This window comes from Callithrix jacchus, chromosome 10, assembly GCF_049354715.1.
Source record: "Callithrix jacchus isolate 240 chromosome 10, calJac240_pri, whole genome shotgun sequence".
NCBI lineage: Eukaryota > Metazoa > Chordata > Mammalia > Primates > Cebidae > Callithrix > Callithrix jacchus.
Window position 1 is genome coordinate 123,869,526 of NC_133511.1, and position 15,296 is coordinate 123,884,821.

The 15,296-nt window shown below is 39.0% G+C and overlaps 1 protein-coding gene across 13 annotated transcripts in view; it reads left to right on the plus strand.

Annotated features, from left to right (window-relative positions):
* TOP6BL (TOP6B like initiator of meiotic double strand breaks) overlaps positions 1-15,296 on the plus strand; it is a 111,191-nt gene that overhangs the window by 44,961 nt on the left and 50,934 nt on the right. For 12 of the 13 annotated variants that reach the window (XM_078341517.1, XM_078341521.1, XM_054241097.2 and 9 more), the window contains one exon: positions 9,317-9,426. In XM_078341517.1, coding sequence (XP_078197643.1) covers positions 9,317-9,426 — 110 coding nt within the window. Of the gene's footprint in view, positions 1-4,330; positions 4,407-9,316; positions 9,427-15,296 lie in introns of all 13 variants that reach the window. The other variant, XM_078341516.1, reaches the window with a different exon arrangement.

The window sequence follows — 15,296 nt, forward strand, 5'->3', positions numbered from 1 at the left end:
TCAAAGAAGAACTAAATTGAGAGAGATTCCATGTTCACGGATAGGAAAACTGTAGGAAGACTCATTATTGTCAAGATGTTTTTCTCAACTTGAGCTGTAGATTCAATGCAATCCTGGTCAAAATCCCAGCAAGTTATTTTGTGGATATTGACAAACTGATTCTAAAATTTATATGGAAAGGTTGGGCACGATGGCTCACACCTGTAATCCCAGCATTTTGGGAGGCTGAGGTGGGAGGATCACTTCAACTCAGTACTTCAAGACCCCCCTGGGCAACATAGCAAGACCCAATCTCTACTAAAAAATTTAAAAATTAGCTGAGCATGGTGGCATGTGCCTGGAGTCCCAGCTACTCAGTACTTCAAGACCCCCCTGGGCAACAAAGCGAGACTATCTCAAAAAATAAATACATTAAGTTTATATGGAAAGAAAAAGACCTAGAATAGCCAACTCAATATTGAAGATTAAGTCAGAGGACTGGCACTACCTGCCTTAAGACTTATAAAGCTACGGTAATTAAGACACTGTGATATTGACAAAAGAGTAGGTAAATACATTTTTTGTGCTCAATTTTAAGTATTTTTAAATATTCAAGTACTTACAGTTCCCTGCCTTATGAGATTGTTTTTGCTCTGAAAAGTCAGTTGTTAAGAAAAATTCAAGGAGAAAAAAATAGTCCCTTGTATTTATCCACTTATTTATGATTTCTGGTGCTCTTCATTTCTTCTTGAATAGCTGGATTTCCATTTTCAGCCTGAAGAAAATTCTTTAGTGGATCTTCTAGCAACAGATTATTTCATCTTCTATCTTAAAATGCCTTTACCTTAGCTTCATTTTAAAAGGATATTGCACTGGAATATCTGGCTTGATAGTTTTCTCCTTTTTAGCATTTTGAAAGATGTTGTCAATTGTCTTCTGGCCTTTATTGGGTTTGTGGGTTTTTTTTTTTTTTTTTTTTTAAGACAGTATTTTGCTCTTTCACACAGGCTGGAGTGCAGTGGTACAATCTTGGTTCACTACAACCTCTGCCTTCCAGCTCAAATGATTCTTGTGCCTCAGCCTCTGAATAGCATTGAGATTACAGTGGAATATCTCTCAATTTATATTTTTAGTAGAGACAGGGTTTTGCCATGTTGGCCAGGCTGGTCCTAAACCCTTGGCTTCAAGCGATCCACCTGGTTTGGCCTCCCAAAGTGCTGGGATTATAGTCATGAGCCACCACACCTGGGCCTGGGCTCTATTGCTTATGGTAAGAAGTCAGCTATGATTCATATTATACTTTCTCTGTATATAATGTGTGATTTTCCTCTGGCTTCTTTCAATATTTTATCTTTATCTTTGGTTTTTATCATTTTGACTATTATATGCCTAGATGTGATTTTCTTTTCATTTATCCTACTTTGTGTTTGCTGAGCTTTTCACATCTTAATATTTTTCATGAAATTTTAGGGAATTTTGCCCATGGTTTCTTCATGTTTTTCTCATCCTATTCTCATTTTATTCTCTTATCCTCTTTCTCATTCTCCTATCTTCTTTCCCATTACACATATTTTAGACTGATTGATGTTTTCCTACAGATTCCTAAGACTTTATTCATTTTTCTTCAGTCTTTTTTTCTTTAATCTCCAGATTGGATAGTTTTTGTTATTTGTCTTCAGTGATTTCACTGACACATCTGTCACCTCTAAATCTGCTATTAAACCTATCCAGTGAATTCTCCATTTCAATTATTTAACTTTTCAGTTATAGAATTTCCTTTTGGTTCCTTTTGTATACTGTTAATTTATCTGCTGACCTTTCCTATCAGTTCACTCATTAGGGCTGCCTTTTAAGTCTCTGAACATATTTATAATAGATTGTTTAAAGTCTTTCCTAAATGTAATATCTGTACCATGTCAGGTTCTGTTTCTTTTCTTTTTTCAGAGACAGGGTCTTACTCTGTCACCAGCTGAAGTGCAGTGGCACAGTCATCGCTCACAGCAGCCTCCAGCTCCCGGGCTCAGTGATCTCCTGCCTCAGCTTCTTGAGTAGCTAGGACCACAGGCATGTGCCACCGCACCCAGCTAATTTTTTATTTTTTTTGTGGAGACAAGAGTCTTGCCATGTTGCCTAACCTAGGCTCAAACTTCTGGCCTCAAGCGATCCTCCTTCCTTGGCCTCCCAAAGTGCTGGTGTTATGGGCATAAGCCTGGCCCTCAGATTCTGTTTCTATTAATTGCTTGACTGTGGGTTATCATTTCCTGTTTCTTTGCATATTTAGTAAATTTTTGATTTATACTGGGCAATATGATTATTATTCTGTGTTGCATTATCTATCTCTGGAGAGATTAATTTTTATTCTAGTAGGCTATGCACCTTGACCTTATGCAGGCTTGTTTTTATGCATTTTAAAGGGTAGGTTTGTAGAAAGCCAATGCAGTTTTCAAACTTTTCTGATTTGATACCATTTAGTCTCCAAACTCTATCTCCTCTGTGGATTTTATCAAGGCAAGGCATGGCCTTAGACTTTTTTGGGATGGGTCTAGAGCAGACCTTCATCTAGAGTATGGTTTTTATTACTAAAGCATTATCTGTGTAGCATCTCAGCTAGACACCAGCAGTTTTAACAAGGTCTCCCCCATTCTAGCAAGGCCTGAAGGCCAACATTTTTCAGCACTGGAAAATCTTGCTAGTATCTTGTTCCATTCTCAACTTCATGGCACCTGCTCTTTCGGAAATTGCATATAGTCTCACTCTCTGCAAGGACTCATGGGGAGCTCCTACACAGACTTTAGTACTGTACTTTGTGCAGCTCCCTCTTCTCCAGTGCCCTGCCCTGTAGATTCCAGGTACTTTCACAACTCCAAAATCTATTCTTTGCCTCCTCAGCTTAGTGGGACCACTGTGCTCTGCTTGGGTTCCATGTCCCTGTTCTGTGGATAGGAAAATTTCCCCAAGTTGACATCTAGGGCAATTACGAGACTAACCTTATGAGTTTCCCTTCTTTCAAGGAATTGTAACCTTGTGCTATCTATTGTCCAGTGCCTGAAAACAATTATCTCATATATTTTATCCAGTTTTATAGTAGTTTTTGGTTTGAGGCCTTATTTGGTTATTTCATTAATGTGGGAGGAAAAGCCGCAGTACATGGTTTTGCTATGTGTTCATAATGTCATCTCATTGAAATTTTTCTGTCTACTTTAACAGTTGAAGACCTATGTGAAGCAGTGGCTTGATACTGATAATGATCTCTCATTCTTTCTCCTTGTCCCCACATGATCTCAGCAAAAAATGTAAATTCATGTTTAAATGGACATGGTGGTTTGTTTATTGGTTCTTTGAGTGAGGACTGGTGGATGGTAAACATTTTAAGTCTCTCATTTTGTAATGGTAGTTTGGCTCTCTTAAAAGTTCAGATTTGGGAAATGCCAAATATAGGTGATGGGGAGGAAGGCAGCAAATCACACTGTCATGTGTGTACCTATGCAACAATCTTGCATGTCCTTCACATGTACCCCAAAACCTAAAATGCAATTTAAAAAAAAGTACAGATTTGGCTGGGTGATGTGGCTCATGCCTATAATCCGAGAATTCTGGCAGGTTGAGGCAGGAGGATCTCTAGAGACCAGCCTGGGCAACAATGAGATTCCATATCTACAAAAAATTATGAAAATTTCCCTAAGCAGTTTAATATGAAGAAAAAAAAATTAGCTGGGCATTGTGTATACCTGTAGTCCTAGTGAGTCAGGAGGCTGAGGTAGGAGGATCCTTTGATCCCAGGGGTTGAAGGCTGCAGTGAGCTGTGATCATACCACTGCACATAGCCTGGGCCACAGAACATGACCCTCTTTCAGACAGACAGACAGACAGACAGACAGACAGAGATGGATAGATTAAGAAAGTAAAAAAAAAAAAATCCAGATTCAAAGTTACTTCAAATCTTTGAAGATGGTAGTAGATCATCTTCTGGCATTTAACATTGCTAACTCATGTGTTTTTTGCTAATTTAATTTTTTTTGGTAACTTACAGGGTTCTGCTTATCCTTGTTATTTTGGGTTTCATTGTGATGTGTTAACTGTGTGGCTTTTTAAATTTTTGATTTCGCCTTGTTTTTTAGAAATGTATCCTGCTTGACATTTGGTAAATTTGTTCAAATAGCACTTATATCTGTCCTTATTTTATATTTCTCAGTCATTATTTCTTCTGGATCTATTTTTAATGTCTTTTGCCTTTTCTTATTTTAATTGATATAAAATGCATATACCATAAACACAACCATTTTTAAAGTGTACAATTTAGTGGGTTTTAGTGTATTTTCAGGGTTGTATAACTGTGGTTTTTTTTTGGCAGGGTCTCACTCTGTCACCCAGGCAGGAATGCAGTGGTGTGATCATGGTTCACTGCAGCCTCAACCGCCTGGGCTCAGGTAATCTGCCCACCTCAGTCCTCCTAGTAGTTGGGACTACAGGTGTGTACCACTGCACCTAGTTATTATTTTATTTTTATTTTTATTTTTTTGAGACGGAGTTTCGCTCGTTACCCAGGCTGGAATGCAATGGCGCGATCTCGGCTCATCGCAACCTCCGCCTCCTAGGTTCAGGCAATTCTCCTGCCTCAGCCTCCCGAGTAGCTGGGATTACAGGCATGCGCCACCATGCCCAGCTAATTTTTTGTATTTTTAGTAGAGACAGGGTTTCACCATGTTGACCAGGATGGTCTCGATCTCTTGACCTCTTGATCCACCCGCCTTGGCCTCCCAAAGTGCTGGGATTACAGGCGTGAATTTTTTTGTATTTTTTATAGAGATGGGGTTTTGCCACATTGCCCATGGTGGTCTCAAACTCCTGGGCTCAAGCAGTCCTCCCACCTCGGCTTCCCAAAGTGCTATGACTATTGGCATGAGCCATTGATTCCTGCCTGTGTAACAGATAGTAACTGTTATCACTATCTAATTCCAGTACATTTTCTTTAAAAAGAAACCATGTACTCATTAGCAGTCACTCTGCTTACTTTCATTTTCTATGCCTTGGCAAACACTAATCTACTTTCTGTCTCTGGCAATTTGCTTATTTTGGACATCTCATATAAATGGAATCATACAATATGTAGCATTTTGTGTCTGGGTTCTTTAAGCATTATGCTTTCAAGGTTTATCCATGTTGTTGCATGTAACAGCACTTCATTTCTTTTTATGGCTGAATACGCCACATTTTGTTAAGCTGTTCATCATTTGATGGTCATTTGGGTTGTTTCCACTTTTGACTATTATGAGTAATCCTGCTATGAACATTCATGTACTAACTTTTCTTTTAAATTTGCTCTTCTACTGTGTCCAGTCTAAGCATACATATAGTTTTAATTTCAAACACTTTAATTTTTAGAAATTAAAGATTTAATTTCTATATTAAAATAAAAAATTAAAGTATCTTTAATTTTTTTTTTGAGTCTTGCTGTGTCCTCTAGGCTGGCAATCTTGGCTCACTGCAACCTCTGCCTCTTCGGCTCTAGCAATCCTTCTGCCTCAGCCTCCCAAGTAGCTGAGATTACAGGCACCTGCCATCACACCCAGCTAATTTTTTTTTGTATTTTTAGTAGAGATGGGGTTTTGCCATGTTGGCCAGGCTGGTCTTGAACTCCTGACCTCGGGTGATCCACCCGCCTCTGCCTCCCAAAGTGCTGGGATTACAGGCATGGGCCACTGTGCCAGCCAATTTATAAGACTTCTAATACCCCATTCCTTTCTGTTTAATTTACAACAGTGTTTCATGGCTTCTTTTACTTTTTGAAGGTATAAAATATAGATACTTATTTTTAAATCTCTCCCAGATTGTTTCATTAACTTTATTTTCTTAGGTGTAAGTGCATTGGTTGATATGTATTATAGTTTTCATAGTATTAATCTTCTTTGCCTGGTAGTTTTTAATTAAGAGCTGTTTGTGATCTGTTTAACCTGAACACATTTTGTGTTGACAACTGTCCTTAGGAGGCTCTCTGAGTCACTGAGCCTTAGCCTTGTATGATGTATACTTAGAATTAATTTTTGTATGGGTGGTAAAATGTGAAGCTCTCGCGTCTTAATAGATTATGTAGTTCTGAGTTCTTTCACCACTTACACGAAATGGCTCTATGGCCTTCATCTCACATCAGTGAGGCTGCTACTAGAACCCCCTTGGCTGTAACTAACATTCAGGTAGACAGGTAGTGAGCCTCTAGCTTTTGTTCATGTATTGGTCTCTTGCTTAGACTTCCTGTGTGTCTCTTGCTCTTAAACCTGTGAGTGTTACAGTGTTAGCTCTATGTTCCTAGTCTAGGCCTAAATATTATGCATCATTTTAGTTCTTGTCTACTATTGTGGAATCTCTCTTTCATTCCCTTTTTGTTGTTCTTTTCAAAGAAGGGGGAAGAAGAACACCTTCCCATTTCTGGTCTATGAAGATTTCTCTTTTCTGGCTGAGTAAGGTGTCGTATACCTGTAATCCCAGCATTTTGGGAGGCCAAGGCAGGCAGATCACTTTTTGAAAACATCTTGGTCAACATGGCAAAAACCAGTCTCTATTAAAAAGATAAAAATTAGCCAGGCACGGTAGCGCACACCTGTGATCCTAGCTACACAGGAGGCTGAGGCATGAGACTGTCTTGAACCTGGGAGGCAGAGGTTGCAGTGAGCCAAGGTCATGCCACTGCACTCCAGCTTGGGCAACAGGGCAAGACTCTATTTAAAAAAAAAAAATTCTGTTTTCTTTTTTTCTCGCCATAACTATGTATTTATTTAGATTTAAAAATACTTGTATTATTTTATATGTTTGAACAGGAAGATGATATTTCAGCATATGCTCAATTTATCTTGAAATCAAAGGCTTTTATTATTGTTTCACCTTTTTACATTTAACTCTAGTCAATCTGTCTGGATTTGTGTGTTTGTGTATGTGGAGTGAGACTATTGAAATTGATTTCCCCCCAAATAGCTACATAATTTATCTTAAATTATTATTAAGATTTCTAAAGAATTCAAAGTTATTTATAAACCTTTTCTCATATATCAACATTTATGCCATTTCTGTACTGTCTTACTAATCAAACTGAAATATCATTCAGACATAATTTTTTCTTATTTCACCGAATGGTAATTGAATCACAGAAAAGGGGGGTTGCCTTAGGTCAGAAAGTTGATCAGTGGCAAAACTGAAGATTAACATGAGACATCAAGATTGATAGCTAATTTTCTTTCTTATTTTTTTTTTCTTGAGATGGAGTTCCACTCTTGTCACCCAGGCTGGAGTGCAATGGTGCGATCTTGGCTCACTGCAACCTCCACCTCCTGGGTTCAAGTGATTCTCCTGCCTCAGCCTCCTGAGTAACTGGGATTACAGGCACCTGCCACCATGCCCTGCTAATTTTTTTGTATTATTATAGGATGGGGTTTTACCATGATGGTCAGGCAGGTCTTGAACTCCCAGCCTCAGGTGATCCACCTGCCTCAGCCTCCCAAAGTGCTGGAATTACAGGTGTGAGCTGCCGGGCCCAGTCGTTAGCTAGAATTTGATTTTGGAATGTGTACACTTTTTTGAGGTGGTTAAAGCATTATGAGATATGTAGCATGAATGCCTTAGGAGAAACTTGTGCTGTTATTGTAGGGCATATTTTTTATCATCATTAGGTTTTCAAAGTTTAATTCTTGTATAATATCAACATTGTCAACATCATTAACAAAGCAGGCTAGGTGTGATGGCTTATGCCTATAATCCCAGAAATTTGGGAGTTTGAGGCAGGCAGATCACCTGAGGTCAGGAGTTCGAGACCAGCCTGGCCAGCATGATGAAACCCCAACTCTACTAAAAATACACAAATTAGCCAGGCATGGAGGTGTGCACCTGTAATACCAGCTACTCAGGAGGCTGAGGCAGGAGAATCGTTTGAACCTGGGAGGTGAAGCTTGCAATGAGCTGAGATCATGTCACTGCACTCCAGCCTGGGCAACATAGCAAGACTCCGCCTCAAAAAAAAAAAAAGGAAAGTAAATCTTGCAGATACATGTAGAGGAAATAAGGGATGGCATTTTGTAAAATAAGAGATAGAAGATTTGGTTTTTCCCTTGTAACATGAGTGCCATGGTGTAGAGAAGAAGAACGATGGTACATACTTTGTTGTTGATGATTCGGGACTTGTCGATGCTTTATAGAAAGACAGTTCTGAATCAATACGTGTAAATATACCAAGCGGTTAATCCACAAATTAAATTGGTAAGAGTTTAATTTTCTTTTTTTTTGAGACGGAGTTTCGCTCTTGTTACCCAGGCTGGAGTGCAATGGCGCGATCTCGGCTCACCGCAACCTCCGCCTCCTGGGTTCAGGCAATTCTCCTGCCTCAGCCTCCTGAGTAGCTGGGACTACTGGCACGCGCCACCGCGCCCAGCTAATTTTTTTGTACTTTTAGTAGAGATGGGTTTCACCATGTTGACCAGGATGGTCTCGATCTGTTGACCTCGTGATCCACCCGCCTTGGCCTCCCAAAGTGCTGGGATTACAGGCTTGAGCCACCGCGCCCGGCCTAATTTTCTTTTTTAAAGACAATCTCATTAAAGAACATGCTATATAAGGTACATGCTGGGCTGGGCATGATGGCTCACACCTGTAATCCCAGCACTTTGGGAGGCCAAGGTGGCAGATCACTTGAGACCAGGAGTTTGAGACTAGACTGGCCAACATGGTGAAACCCTTCTCTACTAAAAATACAAAAAAAATAAGCTTGGCTTGGCATGGTGGTACATACCTCTAATCCCAGCTACTTGGGTGGCTGAGGCATGAGCATCACTTGAACCCAGGAGGTGGATGTTGCAGTGAGCTAAGATAACGCCACTGCACTCCAGCCTGGGTGACAGAGTAAGACTCCATCTCACACACAAAAAAAGAAAGGTACATGCCTGAGAGTCACTCTTGAATTTTTCAGGCTTCAGCTCTAAATTAGTTCATGTACTAGACTTACGTTTATTAAATAATGAATTGATTTATTTAAAAATACAAGAATATCAGAACCATCAGTTCTGAAGCTATATGGCATTAAACATTACCTTGTGGAAATTAACGGAAAATAAAAATTGATTTAGCAAATGAAAAAAATGGAAAAGATGAGATTAAATGTCCTAATCCCATAAAGTAATTCTAAATGTTCAAGCAATTTGCTGATTCATAGCCATTTCCAGTCATATTTTAAATCTTGTAGATAATCTTTTCATCAGGGAAAAGCCTTCTTGGCTCACCAGTTTAATAAACAAATCCAGAAATCCTGGCGCTTATCCAAACTGCTTGTTTGACTTTGTTGCCATTTCTTCTCACACAGAAATCCAGTCCTTACTGCCCAGAATCTCTGCAAAGCTGACTTGGACTTCAGAGGAAGGCAGCTATTCTCAGGACATGACAGGAGTAACACCCTTCCAGATGATTTTTGAGGCAGGTTTTGTTGTGGTCTTCTAAATTACTCATGATTTTATTCTTATTTTTCTGCAAATCTAGTAACAGGAAAGAAAAGCCTAGGTCCATCACAGTTCCAAGTTGAAATAAATAAGGCATTGGCTCCCAAACCTGCCTGTGCAGACATTAGATCACCTAGGAGTTCCAAAAATACTGTCGTCTGTGTCCCATTCTGAGTGATTGTGATTTAATTGGTCTGGGTATTATACTTATTAGTCTTCTTGGGCTGCCATAGCAAAATACCGCAGACTAGATGGCTTAAGCAATAGAGATTTGTTTTCTCACAGTTCTGGAGGCTAGTCATCCAAGGTCAGTGTGCTGTCAGGGCTGGCTTCTGGTGAGGCCTTTCTTCCTGGCTTGTAGACTACTGCCTTGTTACTGTGTCCTTATGTGGTTTTTCTCTGCATGTGCCTGAAAAGAAAGAGATCTCTAGTGTCTCTTTATTTTTATTTAATTTTTTTTTTAGAGATGTGGTCTTGCTATGTTGCACAAGCTGAAGTGCAGTGGCTATTCACAGGTATAGTCATAGCACTCTACAGCCTTGAACTCCTCCTGAGCTCAAGTGATCTTCCTGCCTCAACCTGCCAAGTAGCTGGTAGCTGGGATTATAGGTGGGGACTAGTGGCACCTGGCTCTGGTGTATCTTTTTATAAGGACACTAGTCCTATTAAGACCTAGGATCAGGGCCCTACCCTTACAACCTCATTTAACCTGAATAAGCTCCTGAGGGCCCTACTTCCAAATACAGTCACTTTGGGACTTAGGACTTCAGCAGATGAATTTTGAGGGACACAATTCAGTCCATAACAGTATGGCCTAGGCTTTGGAACATTATTCCTAATATGCAGAACCAATGAAACAAGCCCTTATTTGAATTTAGATCTCCTAATAAAATAAAAAGTGACTCTCAATGCAGATCCTACTGGGATACATTTTTATTAGTTTGGTTTAGAGATCTTTTTATTGACTTGTTTGTAGTCCACATTTATGAGAGTGATAATTCACTCTCCATTCCCTTTAACAGTTCTCTCATCTCCTATTTTCCTTCCGTAGAGTTGGTGGAGACATAATGAATTACAGTGCTTTAAACATTCTCCCAGGAAGCTGTTGGGCAGCCTTTCTCCATGTTTGAATAATTATATGCTCATTCTGAAAGTAATGGGTATACAATAGGGCAACAGATATGCCTGGCTGTGCCTTATCTTCTTTAGGAGAATGGAGGGTGAACAATCTGGAGCAATTAATGGTTAGTCAACTCTGAAGCTATTCATGTCAAGTAGCAATAAAAAGGTGATTCCAGTGGACCAAGAAGGGCAATTCTGGGAAACGCGGTTCTGTGTTTTAGTCAGCTTGAAGAAGCAATAATTTGTATATATAACATTTATATAAAGTAAGTCTCCTGACAAGTCTATGAAGTGGGTAGGATGAGGATTATCACCCCATTTTACAGACCAGAAAGTTGGGATTCAGAGAACTTGACTGACTGTCCCAGTGTCATACAAAAGTTAAGTGGCAGAATTAGAACTTGAACCAAAGTCTGACTCATATAGATCAGGGCTATTTCAATATTTATTTATTCATCCAGACACGTGTGTTTGTTCAAGTCAGTGTCAATGAGCTAGATACTGTCTGTAGTTATAGTATCTTAAGATACATTACTTTGTCCCAAGGAACTTGGAATAAGATAGAAAGATCAAGGAGTAAACACATAATTACAATCTGGTGTGATCACAGGATGAATGATAGAAGCAAGCACTGAATGCTATGTGAGCATGGAGGTAGGGCACCTAAACCATGGGAAGAGGTCAGAGTCTGGAGGTCTTGATGAGACTGAAAAACAGATTTTCTGGGTGTAGGAGATTCTGACACTTGAAAGAATAGGAAGTTGTTATCAGAGTGATAAAGTTTCTCTCTTTTTTTTTTAATTGCAAAAATAGTGTTTCCCTCAGAAAAATCAAAGTATGATCAAAACAGATACTTAAAATATACATAATTTGGCCTTTCAAGGCAGTCATTATTAATATCTTCGTGTACATCTTTTCACAATAGAGTGGGAAATTTCAAGTTAAGATTTTCAGAATGGAACAGTTCCAAGCTGTGGCCATGGAAATAGGTGGCTGGGACCGAGTAGAGGTCAGGGTCATTATTGTTGAAAAGGTCAGGGAATTGTGAGACTAGGTTGTTGCTTGGGCTAGTTATCTGCTTAGATATGGGTATCAGTCAAAATGATGACAGCATGTGGAGTACAGAGGAAAACTGAGCTTCATGACCAGGAGTCAGCTGGTGATGCAGATGACAGGTAAAAGAGCAGTACAGTCAGACGGCGTTAGCCTCAAGGGAACAAGGATTTCCTCATGCATCTTCCATTATATCTCATTGTTTTGGATACTGTGCAGCTATTTAAACAACATTTGAATGAAGAGAAAGAGAAGAAATAAAAAGAAGATTGTGAAAGATTTCATCATGTACGCCTCGATTGAGGAGAAAGGTTAAGTAGCAAGGTTCACGGCAAAGACTCACAGAGACGTCCAAGGCTATAATAAATGAGTCATTAATTTGGGCATGGGAGGAAAGTTAATCGCAAGGAAGACTAAGGAAAGTTTCATTTAGGAGAGATACTGGGCTTTGCGTTTATGCCCACAGCTAGTCTTGCATCTTGAGGTTCATTAGGCTGGGTAACATGTCCCTCCAAAAGCAATCTGATTTTCTAAGATCTTCTTGACAGCTTTATCCAGTTTAATATTTTTGTAATAACACTAAATGATCAAGTGAATTATACATATATACATACAAACATATATGCACAAACATATCTATATATTTATACATCTATAATTCTGTGTGTATGTATCTAAAGTGTGGAGGGAAGAGAGATTGAGACTTTCTTCTAGAATGTGATATAAAGGGCTCATGACTGCATACATTCATATTTGAAAACATACTTATATATTCTATCATATAATTAGACATACTTAAAGGTGAAGCTAAAACCATGTGATTTAATAGTGTTTTCTGCTGTGCAGGGGTGTACAGAAGTAAGTTCAGTGCTTCTGTAGGTATGTCAGGCTCGGGTACTGGGTCTCTAACACCCAACACCCAATTGTAAAAGGCTTTGTCGTCTCTCTTCCTCTCTCTAATAATTCTATGAGTAGATCTGAAAAGGGGTTAGTTGTGTTGTATTAACTATCCTCCCTGACCTGACATTAGTCACTTTATCCTACCTTTGTGTTAGGTGTCAGTTCTTCTGGTGTGTTCCTTTAGCACCTCATTTATCTAAATTTCACATTGCCATATAAATTAGTCTTTCTCTTCTACTGAACTGTGAACTCTTCTAATTCAGAGATTGTCTTATTTATGTTTATAGGCCCAGGTACATAATAAGCCACATTAATATTTTATGAGTAAATGCATATATTGAGTAGCTATACATAAGCATTGCTCCATAAAAAATAATGATGGATTATATATTGTCCCATTCAGATAGCTACCTGTATACACAGAAAATGAACATTTTTGGAGAGGCAACATTGCATAATAGAATGTGGAGTGTGGAGTTAGTCAGCTCTAGGTTTGAATCCCAGTGCTTCCACTTAACTAGCTGTGTGTGACCTTGGACAAGTTAATTAGCTTATTGAATCTCATTATCTGCTTCTATAAAGTGGGGTTATTTCTTATTTGCATAGAAACTCTTGGCATATAGCAAGTATTCAGTAAATATAATCATTCATTGTAGCCTCTCTCCAGTAGTTGCTCAAGGAACTTTCACTTCAGCTGTCTCACTGTTAGATGTAATTAGCCCTCTCTAGGCTGGGCGCAGTGGCTCACGCCTATAATCCCAGCACTTTGGGAGGCCAAGGCGGGTAGATCACGAGGTGAAGAGATCGAGATCATCCTCGTCAACAAGATGAAACCCCATCTCTATGAAAAATACAAAAAATAGCTGGGCATGGTGGTGCGCGCCTGTAGTCCCAGCTACTCGGGAGGCTGAGGCAGGAGAATTGCTTGAACCTAGGAGGCGGAGGTTTTGGTGAGATCGTGCCATTGTACTCCACTCTGGGTAACAACAGCGAAACTCCGTCTCAAAAAAAAAAAAAAAAAAAATTAGCCCTCTCTATGATACGCCTGTTCCAGGAAGTTGTTTTGGAAATGGTAAGTACAGAAAATGCTTTAAAGACTATTGCTTTTTTATTGTTTAAACATTTTATATTAAAATTTTAAAAATGAAGGATGTGACTACGATATATATATATATATATATATATATACTGAGTAGTTATTATTTAATTACCACTATTTACATGCATGAATAATCCTAGACATGTTTACAGAATTTTCTAATAATCCCCCATCCGTTTTTGTAATTTTTTTTTTTGAGGCGGAGTCTCACTCTGTCACCCAGGCTGGAGGGCAGTGGCACAATCTCAGCTTACTGCAACCTCCACCTCCCAGGTTCAAGTGATTCTTGTGTCTCAGCCTCCAGAGTAGCTGGGATTACAGGAGCATGCCACCATACTTGGCTAATTTTTTTGTTTGTTTGTTTGTTTTTTTAGTAGAGGTGGGGTTTCACCATGTTTGCCTGGCTGGTCTTAAACTCCTGACCTCAAGTGATTTGCCTGCCTCGGCATCCCAAAGTGCTGGGATTAAAGATGTGAACCACCATGCCTGGCCCATTTTTGTAATAATTTTTTTTTTAATCCTAAGCTATTGCCACAGTTCTTGACTTCTTTTTCAGTGTACTTATAAAAAACATTTTAAGGCTGGGTGTTATTCCTGTAATTCTAGTGCTTTGGGAGGCAAAGGTGGGAGAATTGCTTAAGGCCAAGGGTTTGAGACCAGCCTGGGCAACATAGTGAGGCCCTGTCTTTATAGAAAATTAAAAATTAGCCAGGTGTGGTGCACACCTGTGGTCCTAGCTGCTTGGGAGACTGAGGTGGGAGGATTGCTTGAGCCCAGAGTTCGAGGTTGCAGTGAGCTACAATCATGTGACTATATTCCAGCCTGAGTGACAAAGCAAGACCGTGTTTCTATAAATTAAAAAAAAAGCATAGTAATAAAATAAAATATTGTAATATTTTATCCTTATATATTTGTGTGTTTCGTTATCAAATTTTTATGTTTGGGACCGTTTTTCTTTTTAACATATATATACCTAGCATATGGCTCTGTATTCTCTCAAACAACTGATTTCTGATTGTATTTCTTTTTTCATTGTTTTGGACTTCTGTATTTTCTAGGAGGCTGTTTCTAATTTTGGTTTTAGAAATACTGTAATAGTGAGTCAGTATAGGTAAGTGGTTAATGCTAAAGATTTAGAGCCAGATCAACCTGGCTAACCTTGGACAAGCTGTTTAACCTTTTTGAGACTCTTTTGTAAAATAGATATTTTTATTTTCCTTTGTTTTTAAAAATCCAGATCCTGCACAATCTTTTATTTATAAAATTTGGGTACCTAATAGAGTTTTTGTGAAGCTTAAATTAGGTAATATAAACAAGATAACTTTGGCACCATTCCTGGAGTAAAGTCTTCACCTAGTGGTAAATCTTATATTTCTAGGGAAGTGTTTGTAGTGTATTGGAAAGAGCATGGGCAACTGGTATTAGAAAGACTTAATCACTCACACAACAAAAAAGGACTTATGGTCAAGTTCTGGCTGTACAACTGAACAGCTAAGTGACCATAGGCATGTTGCTTAACTTCTCTGAGACTTTAAAAAAAAAAATCTACTAAGAAGGGGCCAGGTGTGGTGGCTCACATCTGTAATCCCAGAAATTTGGGAGGCCAAGGTGGGCAGATCACCTGAAGTCATGAGTTTGAGATCAGCCTGGCCAACATGGCAAAACCCCATCTC